General features: G+C 44.0%; 1 protein-coding gene across 4 annotated transcripts in view; it reads right to left on the bottom strand.

Moving 5' to 3' along the window:
• The window catches only part of mon2 (MON2 homolog, regulator of endosome-to-Golgi trafficking), a 164,181-nt gene that overhangs the window by 9,047 nt on the left and 135,700 nt on the right, over nt 1-19,434 (bottom strand). For all 4 annotated transcript variants that reach the window (XM_070900267.1, XM_070900268.1, XM_070900270.1 and 1 more), the window contains 5 exons: nt 9,026-9,154; nt 7,261-7,451; nt 6,390-6,450; nt 6,073-6,196; nt 819-1,026 (listed from right to left, as the gene is read on the bottom strand). In XM_070900267.1, coding sequence (XP_070756368.1) covers nt 819-1,026; nt 6,073-6,196; nt 6,390-6,450; nt 7,261-7,451; nt 9,026-9,154 — 713 coding nt within the window. The remainder of the gene's footprint in view (nt 1-818; nt 1,027-6,072; nt 6,197-6,389; nt 6,451-7,260; nt 7,452-9,025; nt 9,155-19,434) is intronic.

Here is a 19,434-nt window from a genome sequence, read left to right as displayed (position 1 = left end):
GCACTGGTAGCAATCCTGAGATTACTACTTTAGAGGTCCTACTTTTTAAATTCAACTCCTAGCTCCCTAAATTCATCTCGTAGGACCTCATCCCGTTTTTTACCTATATCGTTGGTAACTATATGTCCCATGACAACTGGCTCTTCACCCTCCCATTTTAGAATGTCCTGCACCCGCTCCGAGACATCCTTGACCCTTGCACCAGGGAGGCAACATACCATCCTGGAGTCTCGGTTGTGGCCGCAGAAACGTCTTTTCTATTCCCCTTACAATTGAATCCCCTATCACTATCGCTCTCCCACTATTTTTCCTGCCCTCCTGTGCAGCAGAGCCACCCACGGTGCCATAGATTTAGCTGTTGCTGCTCTCCCCTGATGAGTCATCCCCCTCAACAGTACTCAAAGCGGTGTATCTGTTTTGCAGGGGGATGACTGCAGGGGACCCCTGCACTGCCTTCCTTGCACTGCTCTTCCTGTTGGTCTTCCATTCCCTATCTGGCTGTGTTCCCTTTTCCTGCGGTAAGACCAACTCGCTAAACGTGCTATTCACGTCATTCTCAGCATCATGGATGCTCCAGAGTGAATCCATCCTCAGCTCCAGTGCCACAATGCGGTCCGTCAGGAGCTGGAGGTGGATACACTTCCCGCTCACGTAGTCGTAAGGGACACCGGTGAATAGTGTCCTATACTGAGCACTGGTGCTAGGAATATGTACATTTCCTAATTACATAAATTCTCTCTCCGACAAGACATTTTGATTCAAAAAATTTATCATAATAGGCAAATAATTTTAGCAATTCAAAAGTAAATCATTCTAACCTTGGGAGAGGGCATCTGCCACTCAACCTCTCGTCTTCAATGTACCGATGCAACACATCCTGTGACCTCTTTAAGAGCACAGACAAAGCCATTCGGGAAATATACCCTTCCTGGGGAGTTGTCACTTTATTACTGAAGGAAAACTGAAGCAGCGTTTCAAAGCAGACTTTGGAAAACTCCTCTCTCATTCGAATGTCAATTTCTGCCTCTGTAGAAGTGAAGAAGCACAGTTACTCTACCAATACAGGGTAATCTTATTGAAGGCAAAGTCTCCTCAAAGTCACTGCTCACTTTCCAGTCTTGAATTTTGTTTATTGCTACAGAAATTATTCCTGCTTTAACATTTTGGTAGCCCAGCCAACACTATCTATCCAAGGTGAAATCTAGGGACACTGGCAATGAATACGTTTCTTCAATTTGCCTCTTGAAGACAATAGGGGTGGGGGGGGGGGGATGAGGGAAAGGAAGAGACTGAAAAAAGCTGCAGTTGCTTTTATATTGGTTTCTGTTTTAATTTGGATTCTGAATGCGAGCACCTAGCATTTACATTGCCAAATAAGGCTTCTTTATCCTGGTGACAGATCCAGATTTTCATGCTTCTATTAAATATCCAGAGTCCTGCCATTTTGAGCCACCTGCTTGTTTTTAATTACCGCTACGGGGTCAACGTTCCAGTGTACACATGGTTGACCCCACCAGCTCGTGGAGATACCAAATCAATGGCCTACCTCAGGGATCCTAGCAACAACACTCCTTTTTAAGCTGTACATAAACAGCCTGCCTGTGCCCAGATCACAGGAATTCATCTACGTTGATGACAGTGCCTTTGCAACTCAAACTAGTGATTTTCTACCCAGGAAACCACTCACTAATGATATGGAAACTTATGCCCGAGTACTGCCAGAAATGGCATCTTCAACCAAGTCCCACAAAGATCGTCTCCTCCGTGTTTCACTTGCACAATGCTAGCACCTCTTGTAAACTCACCATCATCCTAAATGGTCAACTTCTTAAACATAATGCTCACTCTTTACTTGGGTGTCATTCTCGATCTGCGGAGGAAGTCAAAACCTGAAATAATCTAGGCGCCAAACTTACCGGCTCTGCCTGGGGAGCAAACTCCTCCACTTTACGCTCATCTGCTGTTGCACTCTGCTATTCAATTGAGGAATATTGCACTCCCATTTGGGCTCACTCACTGTACATTAAGCTGGTGAACGCTCAACTGTATGCTGCAATGCATCTTATGTCAGGCACATTGTGCCCTATTCTCCTTCTATGGTCACCAGGCCTCTGCAACATAGCTCCTCCACATCTTTATTGTTCAGATGCAGTAGCAAAATTGATGAATAGACTCCATGAGAAAATCATGTTGCCAATTCACTCTGATTTGTTCTATCCATGAACAGCGCAACTCTCTTCACGACACCTAATGTGATCAACCTTTACTGATTGCTTTGACTTTTCCTTACCAATTCGCTGGCGTAAAGCCTGATGCTCCTATAAATCAACACATCATCTCCGACCCGACAGACCACCGACCAAGATTCAGCCGACGGCTTATCAACCATTTTCAAACTGGACAGGGACACTGCTCGCTAAATCATCACCTATGGGGCCTTCGTGACAACAAAAAATGACTTTGTAGACAAACACAAACCATGTCCTACATTGTTGAATTATGCCCACTAACTACGCTATCTGGTGGCTTACGTACTTGGGTGATGACTGTTCTAAAATGGCTGGAATTATATGCCGAGTTGGCATATGCTAAATAAATAGTAGTATGCTGCCAGGATAACGGAGCTAGTATCAGTTCATCAATGTAAATGCAAGGAGCTGACTCGCGGATGCTGGTCGCCTGAAATCTGAATTTAAACTTTCTTGCGGGAATTTAGAGTCTTTCTGAATGGATGAACTAAGACAACAGGCCGTCCTTATATCTATCTTTTGAAGATGCCAATCTACACATACATTTAATATAGAAACACACAAAACACACAGACAGTTGAATCCTGACAAATGTATAACTACAATGTGAAGTGTTACACTTTGATTGGAATTGTCACACACATTCAGCAGTTAAACTGAACAAAAACAGAAACCCTTCAAAGCCAATGTATAAAACTGGTGACATGGTTTTACTATATTTGCCTCTCAGTAACATGCGGGAGTGGAGTTAACAAAAATATGCTAAATATTAAAAGTATTAAAAATGGCTTAAAGGCAGAAAATGCAAAAATAAAGCTCTCTCTGAAAAATAACATTTAATCTACATATTACTTAATGTTACATCAGGGAGTTAATTCCTTTATTAATAGCTTGAGGTGCTAATCTGTATATCCTGACAGGGTACTTTTGTCATGATTTGGTGTTTGATCCAATATTTTTTGTTGTCTCTTTGTTCTTGGTATCTTGCAGGTTTTGTTGCTATCTCTCTGTCATGGTTTCCTTTACTGTGGGTTAATCTGTGCCTCTGTGGTTTTACTGCTCTGTAGTGCTTTGACTGCGTTTAATCTGTGCCTCTGCAGCTTCAATAATGCATAATTACTATTTTGTTGGCAGCTTGTATTTTGTGGGTTGCAGTTTGTTTTAATATTGTTTCTTTTTATACAGGAGAGTTTCTTTTCTATCATGTAATTCCATAATTGTTTGAGTGCAGTTAGTCAACCATTCATTGAGATTTATTTGATGGATTTTGATGAGATACATTTATGGATAATGGGATTTCTCAAATTAATTGTGCCCATTTTCATTCAACAACTTGTATTTATATAGTGCCTTTAACATAGATTAAAAAGGCCCCAATGTGCTGCACAGAAGCAGAGCAAGACAAAAAAGCATGTCAAGCCAAAGAAAGAGGTATTAGGATTGGTGACAAAAGCTTAGTCAAAGAGGTGGTTTTGAGGATCTTAGGCAGAGGGGTTTAGGGAGGGAATTCCAGAGCTTAGGGTCTCGATGGCGGAGGCATGGTCGCCAATGGTGGGGCAAAGGAAATGGGGAATACACAAGGAGTGAGAGGAACAGAGTTCTTGGAGGGTACAGAGATACAGAGTGAAAAGGTCATGAAGCCATTTAACTACAAGGCTGAGTAACTTAAATTTGAGGCACTGGGGGAACGGGGAGTCAATGTAGATCACTGAGGACAGGGGTGATGGGCGAGTGGGATTTGGTGAGCAAAGGGTATGTGGAGCAGAGATTTGGATGAGTTGAAGTTTACGGAGGGTGAGGGATAAGAGGCGGCCTGGGGAGCATTGAATCATTGGGTCTGGAAGTGACAAAGGCATGGATGAGGATATTGGCAGCAGCTGAGGCAGGCAAGTAGGCAGTCTTTGTAATGGAGAGTATGTGGGGTGATCTCTGGGTTATTTCAGAGTTAAGTAGCACGTGATTGAAATTGAGAACGTGCAAACTCGTTGCCTGATGTAGCTTTTTTAAACAAAAGTTTCACCTGCATATTCAATTCTTGCAATCTCTAGCCACACACCAACTAATATAATTTACAGATATTTATCTCTTCTCCACACATCCTTGAATGAAAATATCTGCAGGTAAAACAACCCTTTCGATAAAAAGCTGAAAAAAATCTAACACCAGACAATGGTCCTAAAATTTCAGTCTCGGCAAGCACACATCTGTGGACAATTTGTTGCTGTCTTAATATAATGAAGGTCTTCCAGTACAAAGGACAAAAATGAAATTATCTTAAAATAGCAGACATTATATAGGTCAGTGATGTAACGTTCAGTAAAATTACATCACTTAAAGGGACATGAACTATTAGTTGGTCTCATGAAAGTTGGATTTTACTGATTTCCAATCTTTTTAAATGAACATTTTCCTTTTAATCAAGGCCAAGAACTAATTGTTGATTCGGAATATTAAAATGAGGATCTGGTGAATCTTCACTGCACTCCCTCTCTGACAAGTATATCCTTTCTTAGGTAAGGAGACCAAAACTGCACACAATACTCCAGGTGCGGTCTCACCAAGGCCCCTGTATAACTGTAGTAAGACATCCTTTGCCCACAAGCTTTCATAAGAACATAAGAAATAGGAGCAGGAGTAGGCCATTTGGCTCCTCGAGCCTGCTCCGCCATTTAATAAGATCATGGTTGATCTGATCACGGACTCAGCTCCATGTCCCTGCCCGCTCTCCATAACCCTTTATTCTCTTATCGCTCAAAAATCTGTCTATCTCCGCCTTAAATTTATTAAATGACCCAGCCTCCACAGCTCTCTGGGGCAGAGGATTCCACAGAATTACAACCCTCAGAAGAAATTCCTCCTCATCTCAGTTTTAAATGGGCGGCCCCTTATTCTGAGACTATGTCCCCTAGTTTTAGTTTCCCCAATGAGTGGAAATATCCTCTCTACATCCATCTTGTCGAGCCCCCTCATTATCATATGTTTCGATAAGATCACCTCTCATTTTTCTGAACTCCAATGAGTATAGGCCCAACCTTCTCAACCCATCTTCATAAGTCAACCCCCTCATCTCCAGAATCAACCTAGTGAACCTTCTCTGAACAACCTCTAATGCAAATATATCCTTCCTTAAATACTGGAGACCAAAACTGTACACAGTACTCCAGGTGTGGCCTCACCAATATCCTGTACAGTTTCAGCAGGACTTCTGCTTTTATACTCTATCCCCCTTGCAATAAAGGCCAACATTCCATTTGCCTTCCTGATTACTTGCTGCACCTGCATACTAACTTTTTGTGTTTCATGCCCCAGGTCCCTCTGTACTGCAGCACTTTGCAATTGTTCTCCATTTAAATTAATATTTGCTTTTCTATTTTTTCTGCCAAAGTGGATAACCTCACAATTTCCCACATTATATTCCATCTGCCAAATTTTTGCCCACTCACTTAGCCTGTCCATATCCCTTTGCGGATTTCTTGTGTCCTCCTCACAATTTGTTTCCCACTCATCTTTGTATCAGCAGCAAACTTGGTTACATTACACTCGATTCCTTCATCCAAGTCATTAATATTGATTGTAAATAGTTGAGGTCCCAGCACTGATCCCTATGGCACCCCACTAGTTAGTGTTTGCCAACTGAAAAATGACTCACTTATCCCGACTCTGTTTTCTGTTAGTTAGCCAATCCTCTATCCATGCTAATATATTATCCCCAATCCCGTGAGCTTTTATCTTGTGCAGTAATCTTTTATGTGGCACCTTATCGAATGCCTCCAGCTTCTAATCCATTTCTGCCCAACTTGTGAATACTAACAATACGACGTACCTGTAAATGAAGTTGACTGAGAGTGAATTGAACCTTTGTTTAGCATTGTCATTATCTGGCCAACAAATTCTTTTGGAATGAAGTTTGCATATGGCAATATATCTGTGCTAATAAGCTGCACAACCTAAAAAAGAATAAAAAGTGATTGTCGTGCGAATCATTGTTTCAAAATAAACACTAGTAAAATAGGTGATAATTTCAGAAATACTACGTTTAATGCAGGTGTATTTTTAAGCATCTACAATTTGACCATTTTTAACATATTCAATACTTGCTGAGCATGCATAACTTAAAAAAAAGTCTGAATTTAAACTCACCTCAACATCTATGTTCTCATTTTTTTCAAATTCTTGAATGGAGAGATTATCTGGGGGTGTGCTGCAAAACCAAACCATCATTAATGTGACAATGCAGTGTTCATTAGGCAACTTGTTATTTAAGGAGTTGTTCTTCAGTGTTAATTACTAACACAATGGAACACCAATTCAGCAAATAATTTGGAAACGTTTGGATGAGTGAATAATTCAGGTATGGACTGGTTGCATGTTAATTCTGGATGATATGGAAATCGATATGCAACATAACTAAATTGATATGCCCATAAAGAACAAAATCTTGCACTTTTATAACCTCTTATTACATCCTCAGGATGTCTCAAAATACTTTACAATAAACAAATTATTTCTTGTACTGTAGTTACTGTTACTGCAAATCTTTGCACAGAGAAAGGTCCCACAAAAAGCAAATGAATGAAGGACCAGACAATCTATCTTCATGGTGTTGGTTGGTTTGCAAGAGCACCAGGAGAGCCGCCTTCTCTCTTTTGACTGGTGACATGGGATCTATTACATCCACCTGAGCAGGTAGACAGAACGTTGGGCTAATATTTCCTCCAAAAGATAGCGCTTCCAACAAAGCAGAATTCCCTCAGTAACTGCACCGACGTGTCAGCCGAAGATGCATGGTCAGTAGTGGGGTTTAAGACCCACAACCTACTGACTAAGAGGCAAGAGTCCTACCAAATGAGCCAAGCTGACACGGGACAATCCTGAGATCCTAAGTGATGCTTGGGCAAAAAGTTTCTCACTTTAGTCCATTCAGGTGATTAAACACAGTGTGCAATACATTCACCATGCCGTAAGTAGAATAATCTTAAGGAACACAATTTTACATAATTTTTCCATGCACCTTTTTGTAAACAAGAAGTCTTCAAATGTGTTGGATAGTTCTGGCCACATGGTATCGAATTTTCTTGAGGAAGCATGCTGCCTAGCAACTGGAAGTCCAATAGAAAGCACTTTAAGAAGAGAGGAAACAGCCATTTTCCACGTAGTTTCAGATGGGCAGGCATACTTCAGACTAAGAGGTATCCTCAATGTCTAATGAAAAAAAGGAGCGAAGGGTTGATTCGTGATTAAATATAATCCTCACCAATAGACTACTGCACGAATTGAAGGTTGCAAAACCAATATATTCATGCCTTCTTACAAACAAAATTACAATTTTAAATTCACCAAGCATGCCTGAGCTGGGGGAACAAAATACTTTTGCACTGTGACTACCCAGTGTCAGCATGAAACTCAATCCGGTCAGGTACACCACAGTCTGCCGCAGAGTAAAGGCCCCTCTATTCTGACCCAATAAATGTATCTTTGTCCCAACTTCTGAAAAACACCAATATTCCCATGTGATTCTTCCCACTTCTCACCCCAGTTAATGGACTCCTGACTGAGACCTGCCACCACAGGGGGAAGACTTCCTCTGTGCGATATGTAACAAAATCAGAAAAGTCATTCATTGTAAACAGGTTTACGATTTTCTTAGTGCTCAGAAAGAAAGACTTGCATTTACAGCCTCCGGACGTCCCAAAGTACTTTGTAGCCAATGAAGTACTTTTTCAAGTGTAGTCAGTTGTAATATGGGAAACATGTCAGCTAATTTGTGCACAGCAAGCTCCCACAAACATTAATGTGATAATGACCAGATAATCTGTTCTAGATGTTGACTGAGGGATAAATATTGGCCAGGACACCAGGGATAACTCCCCTGCTCTTCTTTGAAATAGTGCAATAGGATCTTCTATATCAAGGCCCTGAGAGGGCAGACAGGGCCTTGGTTTAATGTCACATCCGAAAGACGGCACCTGCAACAGTACAGCACTCCCTCAGCACAGCACTGGAGTGTCAGTCTAAATGTTGTGCCCAAGTCTCTGGAGTGGGACTTGAACCCACAACCTTCTGACTCAGTGTTACCCACTGAGCTACAGCTGAAAGAGGAAATCTTCTGTCAGCGTCAGTTTGCATGAACCAGTGGGCAATTTTGAACTGCGGGGCTGTTGCAACGAAGAATATGGCTGAGACAAACCAAATTCATTTCACGCATGTACCTTCATACTGGGAGGGACGAGACTATAATCCAACCAGTATTTACGAGATTAAGGTCCCAAAGGTGCAAGGCCAGTGTGAAAATCCCTTGTGTCGCTAAGTGCCTGAAATCATTTTTTTTTTTAATGGTGTAAAGGTGTGCAACAAAAAGTACCTGCAAAATGATTTAATGGCTGCAAAAACAGGATTAAAGCATGCCACAGGTGGAAAGTTGTTTCAGAATTCACTTCCAGATTCAAAATTCAACTCACTACAATCACGAATCCACAACTATCAAGGTCATCTAAGCTTTGAATGCGTCATAAAAGGCTAAGATTCAAATAACTATGAAATTAGGTTACGGAATTTTAGGATTAATATGAGGAACTGAAAACTTCAAACTGATTAAACTGTACAATACTCTACCAAGTTGAAAGCAGTCCTAAAAGGCAACTAGTCATCTATAGTGATCAGTTAACTTCAACCTCAAAACAGATCAATCAGATTTAGACCTTTCATTATAGAACATCCAAAATCAATCCACAAAGTAATCATTATAAACCATTTTACTCTACTTCAACATAAATTACCTTAATGATTTTCTGAAGGACTTTTTCATTTACCACAGCTTTGTGGCATGCTGTCTTCTGATACAAATCCACAACAACTTCCAGTGATTTTTCAGCAAATGGTACATAATTCAAAGCCACCCACTCCGCCTGCAAGGAAACACAGTTAATGATATTTAAACTTTAAAAGTTAGCGAAAATACTAACAAACTTGCAATTTGGAGGCTGCTTTGTAATGAAATTTAATTTTCCTGGTTCGCATGCACCGATCACTAAAGAGTTGGAAAGATAAATAACAAGTTTGTACAAGTGAAGCAGGGGAACTTTAATAATTTAAAGTTGCAGTATCGCTGTTCTTCAGACTTTTATACCTTGCAGTTAAGCAAGGTAGGTTGTATTGCGATTCAAGTTTGATCCTGAAAGTACAGGAACATAATACTTAATTTAGCAGTGAAGAATTAAGTAGAATACACAATAATGATCTGCCTACATTACACCACTTTCCTGTATACCTATACTATTTCTGCCCTTGCTAGAAGCACTATAGTTCATGTAGCTTTATCATTAAGACAAATAAATTGACCCTATTACCTGTACTTACTGTCAAACTTCTCTGAGATTAAGGGCCTACGGCCACTGATAAAGGCACTTGCCCAGCGACAGACCATGGCGGTTTGGTAGGATACAAAGAAAGTGCATCTCTTGTTGCTTCAAGCCATGCAGACCAGTGACCTTGATGATACTGGCCAATTAGACCAGATTCCATTCACTGCTTCAGTATCACACCAACGCTAAACTTGTAGACTACACATTGGATGACAGGATCTGAACTGGCTCCTCCAGACACTCACGCTCCTCTTTGCTCTGATGTCATGTCAGGCACAACTCTGTGGGATTCGGACTGCATTTACACTACAACTGAAATGTTGGTGCAAAGCAAAGGTGCCTCACAATGACAGAACCGTTATAGTGTGAGCGCAGTGAAGGACATGCGGCCAAGCTATGAGCTTTGTACAATATTAGATCTGGAACAGTCCAAAGAGGTTTTGACAGTGCTCAAGCCAGAACTTCCTGCTGTCACCCACCCTTTGTAAACTGAAGTTAAAAATAATCAATTGCAGGAGCATGCATTTAATGATGGATAATCTGACTTGCCCATCAGTACCTAAAGTTGTTTGTGCTCCCAGCAACCATCAGGATAACTTTTGTGCAAGATCTATAATAGTTGCTTTGCCAACTGATTAAAAACATGACCATTGCTATTGTCTGTTTGTAGGAGATCCTTGCAGTAGACTCTCAGGAATGGGTGGGCAGAATCTCATAGCATCATAGAATAGTTACAGCACAGAAGGAAGGCATTTGGCCTGTCAAGCCTGTGCCGGTTCTCTGCAAGCACACTTCAGCCAGTCCCACTCCCCCGCCCTTTCCCCGTAGCCTGCAAACTTTTCTCTTTCAGGTACTTATCCAAATCCCTTTTGAAAGCCACGACTGAGTCTGCCTCCACCACCCTTTCAGGCAGTGCATTCCAGCCACTCACCGTGTAAAAGTTTTACCTTTGGATCTTCTGCCAATCACCTTAAATCTGTGAGCTTTGGTTCTTGATCCTTCCGCCAATGGGAACAGTTTCTCTCTACCTACTCTGTCTAGACCCCTCTCAGTTCGACAATGGCCTGCTTTATCAGGTTTTAAGACCGGATAGTCTTTAATGTGGGATGTCACACAAGAACGGATGATTGTTAAGAGCTTCGACTAAATTTTAGTTTGCAACATTATAACCTAATTCCACTAACTGTTATTTTCTTATGCTTACCAATTTTTTTCCCCTTCCGAAGTTGCTAACTTTGGGTTCAATTTTCCACATGGGTGGTTTTTGGCGCAGTTGAAGAGGTACGTCCGATTTTTTAGTGGCTCAAATGCGGCAAAACAAAATCCAAGTTTCGCCGGAATTAACTTTGAATTTGGAGCGACGCAGATTAGTCTCAAGCTTTGTAGCTGGAGCTTAAGGTCTGCGCCAAAAACTGATGTTGCTAGGGTAACGAGGGATGCTCAGAAGGGCTGAGGTTGGAAATTGAAACTGAAGGAGGGCTGGAAACTGAAGCCGCTGCCATCCCAGGCCGAAACGACCTCGCACCGGCCTACACTTAACCCAGGCTGACAGGACCCCGCACCGGTCCGTACCTATCCCAGGCCAAAAGGACCCTGCACCGGCCTACACTTAACCCGGGCCGAAAGGACCCCGCACCGGTCTACACTTAACCCGGGCCGAAAGGACCCCTACCGGCCTACACTTAACCCGGGCTGAAAGGACCCCGCGCTGGTCTACACTTAACCCGGGCTGAAAGGACCCTGCACCGGTCTACACTTAACCCGGGCCGAAAGGACCCCGCACCGGCCTACACTTAACCCGGGCCGAAAGGACCCCGCTCGTGTATTATCTGACTTATCATGAACAACCCACAGGATTTTTAACAAACTTCTCTTTCTTTCCCCCCTGCCCCTTCTTATTTTCTCTCCTCTTCTCCTGGAGGCTCTGGCTCACGTATGAATGCACGGACACCATCCATTCTCCAGTACCTTGACCAGGTGAGATAGTTAATCTCAGCCAAAGAGGTGATGTGGGCCGGTGCAGGGTCCTTTTGGCCCGGGCCGGCCTGCACCTATCCTGGTCCTAAAAGACCCTGCACTGGCCCGCTGCAATCCCAGGCTGAAATAACCCACCCCTCCCCACCTACCTGCCCTGTCTTTGGCTTCGCTGAACAATGGCATCTTCTCTCCAGCAGTTTTCTCTTCTCTGCGCCGATTTCCTTAAGTGTAGGGCAGTGTGCCATTTTAGAAAAAAAATCGTACTTGGCTAAACTTGCTTAAATGGCCAGAAGTGGTGCACACGGCAGGTTCCGCCCCCAATGACGCAAAAAAAAAAGCGGGAATTTAAAAAAATCAGATGTACCTACTTTAGAACGGCGCAGAAACTTTGGCCAAACTTTCGGATTATTGTCTGCTCCAAAATAAAGCTGCATACGCCAAAAGAACAGCGCAGAATGGTGGCCAAAATTCAGCCCTTTGTGCTGGGGCGTAATTCAACGGGCCTTTTACCCAAATGCCCATTAATCATGCCTGAGCCTCAGCAGTGAGCCAGGCCACAGATCTTATTTTGGAATGGGTGCATCTCACATTGACTCAGAGCAATAAGATCAGTTTTGAACTTGCAAACCAAAGAAGCATTAAAGCAGGCCGACAACATGCTCGTTTGCCATCTGACTATTGATTTAAGCTGAAACTTCACTCAAACTGCTAATACAAGGAAGGAATGCGAGAAGATGGAATCATAACTGAAGAGAGACTGCAAAAAAAATAGGATTCTTTATTCTACGAGATTAAGGATAATCCATAAGGGGAAAATAGCGTTTCATTTCAGTCAGAAGGCATAGCCATGTTTGAACAGGAAAAGAAATGAAAAACTGAGAATGCTGGAAATTAAATAAAAACAGAAACCAGTGAGCATCTGCAAAGAGCAAATCTAATTTAAATATTTCAGGTCTATATTCATGAAATAAACAGGCATTTTAGTAAAATTGGAAAAAAGAAAAGGGTAGGTCAATGGGTGGTTGGGGGGGGGGGGGAAGGGAGTGAAGGAGTATGACCTACAAATTGCTTGATTGGAAACCATTAAAAATACTTGCATTTATGTAGCGCCTTTCACACCCACCCAACGTCCCAAAGCGCTTAACAGCCAATGAAGCACTTTCTGAAGTGTAGTCACTGTTGTAATGTAGGAAACACGGCAGCCAATTTGCACACAGCAAGCTCCCACAAACAGCAATGTGATAATGACCAGATAATCTGTTTTAGTGATGTTGGTTGAGGGATAAACATTAGCCAGGATACTCTTCTTCGAAATAATGCCATGGGATCTTTTACATCCATCTGAAAGAGCAGATGGGGCAACACTCCCTCAATATTGCACTGGAGTATCAGCTTAGATTTTTGTGCTGGAGTGGGACTTGAACCCACAACCTTTGACTCAGAGGTGAGGGTGCAACCAACTGAGCCACAGCTGACACTTAAAATGTTAGAAGATATAAAAGGTCAATGAGGTCATGGAAAAATATTAAAAGAATATGCAAATAGTTAGGAGGATGAACTAATGTGGGAAAATCCACAAACAGGAAAATGGAGGAAATTTGATAGAAGTAAAAAAACCTTGCAAATGTTTGAAATGAAATCAAAAAATACTGGAACACATTTCCTCTAGTCTCAAAAAGAGAAAAAAGGCAAACACATGTATAGAATGACCACTCCCACTCCTTCTCTCCCCCCCACCTCACCCCCATTCTAGCAAAGGATTTACACCCTAAATTGTCAACCGACCTCCCCTTGCCCCAGATGCCAGTAAACCCATCCTACATCACCAGCATCCCATGAATGAAGGATCCAGCTAAGCTCTCGAAGTTACTGAAGTCATTGTTCAGATCAGAGTTGCAGAGTGCCCAGGAGAAAGATCATGGACCCAAGTTTCAACTGGATTTGCTCCTTTTTTTGGAGCAACTAGTTTTTTTTTTGGAGTATGCTAGAAATTGCAATTCTCCACATTTAGTTTTCTCCAATTTCAGTGATTTAGTTTAGTTTTGTTTTAGTTCAGGTTTTTTTTCCAAAAGGGGGCGTGTCCTGCCACTTACACCTGTTTTGCAAGTTTGAATTGCAAAAAGTTACTCCAAACTAAATTAGAACAGAATAAGTGTCCACTTTTGTACGCCAGGAAAAACCTTGTGTAAAGTTAAGAAATCAGCGCAGCAAGCCAGAGATTTGGGGGGGGGGGGGGGGCGCAGGCAGGGAAGAAAGAGCACTAAACACCTTCACTTTTAAAAATAAAGGACCATCAATAATAAATGATAAATCAATCAATAAATCAAGAAATAAAAATTTAAATTAAAAAATATAAAATCAATAAATAAAAAAAATAAAAGTCCCTACCCTCACCTACTGCAGCATGCAGCGCCTATGCGTTTGGCCAGGAACTGGAAATCGTTCACCCAGCAGCAAAGGAAATCACGCAGTAGCATATCTTCGGCCGTTTGGCCAGGGGCTAGGGACAGGAAAGGGCTCACCCAGCAGCAAAGAAAATCATGCAGCAGCATATCTTTGGCCGTTTAAAGATGGCTGATTGCCAATGTTTCTGTGCCATTGCGCATGCGCTTACGCTCCAAAGCGCATGCGCAACACTGCTGGCACTCAGGCACACTGGGCCCTAGCCCCGCCCCCATGCCGACTGTGTAGACACAGCACGTCGATAGCTCCGTCCCCCGCAGCTCGAGCTACGCTGCGCCATCTGGAATGGAGACCTGCAGACAGTTCAGAATAGCGAGGTAACTTTTAGGCGCACTTTTAATTCTAAAAAATCGGTGCAAGGCTCGGAGGTGCACTGTTCTAATGAACAGTTCATACTTGGGCCCAAAGTACTGGAGATAATTTTTAACTTTGCCACCTGGGCAGCAATCTGGCGGAACTGATCTCCCGCCCTTTTTAAAAAAATCTGGTGGGTTCTACAATGGCTGGGCAATCTGTTCTGCCAGGCTACCACCCAGGTGGCAAATTAGAAATTTACCCCCACTGTTTCTGAAACGTGTGCTGAGCTTGTTGAAACAATGGGATCAAGTTTCGGGCCGCGCCTAGAACGGCGCAGCCCCAACCTGGACGCCCGTTTTTCGCGCCTAAAAGCGCGACAGAAAAATACCTCTTAACTCTCCGGCTCCTTGCTGGTCCCTGGGAGCTCGGCGCAGCGCGAACACAGCAGCGGGGGGGGGGGGGGGGGCGGAGCCACACAGTCACACTGATTCTGCAAGTGGAGGTGGGGGTGCTAAGTTAAATGAGGGAACGTCATGCCGGCAGCCCTGTGCGTGCGCGTTGGAGTGCGCACATGCGCAGTAGCCGAGAAACATTGGCACTCGGCCATTTTTAAAGGAACTTAAAGAAAAGTGCTGATTTGTCTCGTGGACCTCTGGAAAGGCTTGGGATTGAATTTTGGTGATTTATTGGTGTCTGAAGGAGTGCTTTTAGCAGCACTGTTGAATAAATCACCTGCTGAAATCAGTGAGTGCTGCTTTTCACTGCTAAACTTCCAGAACAAGTGCTGCATAGGTGTATGCAAATTAAGGACTGTGTGTTTTGAAAAATAAGAGTGTCAATTCAATACAGCAATGGAATAACGTCCACCAAGAACAAAGAATTTCTTGCATGAGGAAGTGGAGATATTAGTCAACGTCATTGAGCAGAGATGACAGGAGCTAGATACCAGCAACAGAGGTCGCATAAAAGTGTCACCTAAAGAAATGAAGAAACGCTGGAACCAAGTTGCAGAAGATTACTGCGCAGTGGTGCATACCATGAGATCTGGAAGCCAGTGTAAAAAGAAATGGCATGACTTTGGTCAAGTAGTTAGTGTAAGTAATATTTTTTATTTTTAATGTAATCGTAATTGTAATGTCCCACCCTGCAGAAAGACGCACTCTGTAAAAAGTTATATTTTACTCTTTGCAGAAGAAATTGGCCCACAACAAAAGGGAAGCAACTCGGACAGGAGGAGGCACGCCCAATCTGCATCCACTGACAACCTTGGAACAGAGGGTAGCTGCTATGATGAATCGTACATGGAGAAAAGCAATCAGTACAGCACAAGCTGGGCCCGCACGCGAGGAAGAGGGTAAGTCCTGAAAATGCATCGTGGCCCTTCAAATCAACCTACTGCCTGGCCTGCTATGTGTGAGAGTACTCATGTCACCCATCCTGCCCCCTCTCTTGCTGTTAAACATTTGACTATTCTGATGTATTTTGCAGAACATGATGATGATGATGATGCTGCCAACCCTGAGGATCCTGAAGATACAGAACAAGAACCAGTACAACCAGATGCAGACGATCCAGACTGGATGATGGCGGCGATGACTGAAATGTCTACAGGGGAGAGCTTCCAAATTAATGTTTATGAGCCTCCATTAAGGGGCATCAGAGTTTCAACCCCTTGCATAGGTTCTGGTTCCACTTTCCATGGTTTTGATTCCGATGTTGCGGGTCCCAGTGGTGCTGCTGGTATAATGCAGCAGTTTACAGCTAGTGCACGACCGTCCGAACCTGCGCCTCCCACTCGCATAGGTTCTGGTTCCACTTTCCATGGTTTTGATTCCGATGTTGCGGGTCCCAGTGGTGCTGGTGATATAATGGAGCAGTTTACACCCATTCACCCACCATCCCAGCCCAAGGTTCGCACTCGAGTGCTGTCGTCTGGAACACCGAGCGCCCCACCGTCCCAGCCTGCGCCTCCCTGTGTAGTGGTGCCGTTTGGAACACCGAGCGCCCCACCGTCCGTGCCCGCACCTCCCAGTGTAGTGGTGCCACGAGGCAGACCCAGGCAGAGGAGAAGGAGATTGGAGACACGCTCTCCTGAGATGCAGTGTGCAACAGATGTGGCTCAGGTTGTGGCATTGGGTATGGAGACCAATGAGCTTACCCGATCACTCATCGGTAGCGTCAGTGCAGTGGGTGAAGAGGTGACGGTCCTGACGGGAGAAATAGCAGTAATAACACGGGAAATTAGGGAGGGAATGTCCGAGGGAGTGCAATCGACGGCACAGGCCGTAGGGAGGGCATACAAGTGGCAGCACAGGCCGTCAGGGAGGTAGCTGCTGCAATAAAGGCACATAGCCCAGCCAATCAAATGACACCCCCACGAAGAAGTGAACATTCACTGAGATGTGGATGAGAGATGGTTGCAGCCTTTCTTTGCTGCTTTTGTTCTTGTTCTTGATGTGGCTGTAGTAGCGTTTTTAAATTTAAAATTATTTTCTAACTTTTGTAAATTTACAACTTATAAGTGATCTTAGGGTTTTTAAGTGATCTTATAGTGTAAATGCTCTCAACATTTTGTAACTTATTTAATTTTGCATCTAAAAAGTGATCTTGAAGTTTAAGTGATCTGAAGAGTGTAAGATTTTTCACACTGAAATTGTTTTGTAACTTCACAAGTTTATAAGTGATCTTAAAGTTTTTAAGTGATCCTCAAGAGTCATATTAAAAAGTAAAGTTTGATACAACAAATATTTTATTACAGTGACGTTAACTTTTTAATAAAATATTTTCTCATTAAAACTGATTCATCTTCCATTAACACAACACAACGTAAGAACAACTCCAAAGAATAAACATGTCCATGCGCAACAGTGGTTGCAGAGCCCTCAGGCATGAGTAATTGAAGCGTTCATGGATGAGCTGCTGGCGCAAGGCTCGTGCAATCATTAAGGAGCACGATGGACGGCCCTCCTCCAACCTTGTGCTCCGGCATCATTCACTTGCATGCTTTCCTGATCGTCGTCATTATCCACATCCTGCTCTTCCGTAATACTATCATCATGCACTGGACCCTCACGTGGGTCTTCTGATTCCACTGCCAGCTCCTGCTGCCTCATGATGGCTAAGTTATGGAGCATGCAGCACACAACAGTGAAGTGACCGACAATCTGAGGAGAGTTTTGCAAATGGCCTCCGGAATGGTCCAGGCATCGGAAACGCTGTTTCAATATGCCAATGGTCCTCTCAATGATGCTGCGCGTCGCAATGTGCGCCATGTTGTATTGACGGTCAGCTTCTGTCCGTGTCACGCGTAGGGGCGTCATGAGCCAGGTGGACAGGCCGTACCCTTTGTCTCCCAGTAGCCAGCTCTGCCTTTCTGGCTGCTGCTCAAACATGTCAGATATAACGCTGTCGCGTAGGATGAACGTATCATGGGTGCTGCCAGGGATTGCGCATCGACTGACGATGCGCTGCTTGTCGTCACACACGAGCTGCACATTGATCGAGTGGAAACCTTTTATATTCCTGTAATGCTCGGAATCCTCCACAGCTGCTCGCAAGGCTATGTGGGTACAATCAATGCAGCCCTGTACCTTTGGGAAGCCGGCAATCCTGAAGAAGCCCACAGCTCTCTCATGGGTCGCTTGTGTGGTCATTGGAAAATTGATGGTCATTCCTCCGTGCATACAGTGCAGCCGTGACCTGGTAAACGCAGGCATGTATTGCTGGTTGAGAGATGGCGCACACATCTCCAGTTGTAGCCTGAAACGATCCCGAGGCATAGAAGGCAAGTGCAGCTGTTACCTTCACTTCAACAGACAAGGCAGTTGGCGTTCTGCTTCTGGGCTGCAAATCTGCTCTCAGCATATCACAGATCTCAGCGACAATTTCTCTGCGGAAACGCAGCCTTTTGACACAATCGGCCTCGCTCATGTCCAGGTACGAGCGTCTGGCTCGATATTGCCGACGTGGGTAAGGTCTCCTGCTCATCAGCCTACGGGCTATGACGTTCCTGGTGCGGTGAGCTCTAATCAATTCTCTCCTATGCAGTGAATTGCTGGCGAACCATTGCATAATCCGTGGTGTTGACAATGCAGCACCCAATCTGCAAATTTAAGTTTCAAACTAGCTATCTGGCTGCCTCTCCCTGTCTCTGGCCGAATGGCCTCAGTCTCCCTCACAGCTCGAAGGCTGTTTGCTGTGTCTTCGGCTGCCGTCAGCCACTGCCGCTGCCCCTATCCCGTGGCCGAATGGCCTCAGCTTTCCTCGCAGCTGGAAGGCTGCTTGCTGTCTCTTCGGCTGCCATCGAGCCACTGACACCACCCCTGGTCTCCTACATGAAAGGAAGGCCTGTCTGAAGCACCGCAGCTCGAAGGCTGCTTGCTGTGTCTTTGGCCGCCATCAGCCACTGCCGCCACCCCTATCCCGTGGTCGAATAGCCTCAGCTTCCCTCGCAGCTCGAAGGCTGCTTGCTTGCTGTGTCTTCGGCTGCTGTTGAGCCACTGATGCCGCCCCTGTCTCCTACATGGAAGGAAGGCCTGCCTGAAGCACCGCAGCTCGAAGGCTGCTTGCTGCCATTGTTGTTGGGCTGCCGTCGAGTCACTGACGCCGCCCCTGTCTCCAACATGGAAGGCCTGCCTGAAGCACCGCAGCTCGAAGGCTGCTGCTGCTTCACACAGGTAGGAATATTCAATATTTTGTCTTTGCTTTGTTTATGATTTTTTGAGTCAGGATGGCTCTTTATTTGTACAAGTAAGACTGTCGAATGCTTGTAGAATTTAACTACTCCCCCCCTCGTTCCCTACACCTGATTTGTAAAGTGTAGGCAAGGTTTTTCTGAGTGTACAAAAATCGACACTTACTCCATTCTAAGTTAGTTTGGAGTAAGTTTTCACTGCCTAAACTTTCAAAACAGGCCTAAGTGGCCGGACACGCCCCCTTTTGAAAATAAAAATCTGTTCCAAAATGAAACTGTTCTAACTGACTAGAACTGGAGCAAACTAAATGCCGAGAATTGCAATTTTTTATGATACCCCATTCTAAACCAGTTGATCCAAAAAAGTAGGAGCAACTCAGGTCGAAACTTGACC

The sequence above is a fragment of the Pristiophorus japonicus genome, chromosome 15, assembly GCF_044704955.1.
Source record: "Pristiophorus japonicus isolate sPriJap1 chromosome 15, sPriJap1.hap1, whole genome shotgun sequence".
Taxonomy (NCBI): Eukaryota; Metazoa; Chordata; class Chondrichthyes; family Pristiophoridae; genus Pristiophorus; species Pristiophorus japonicus.
This window is presented reverse-complemented; position numbering and strand designations above follow the sequence as displayed.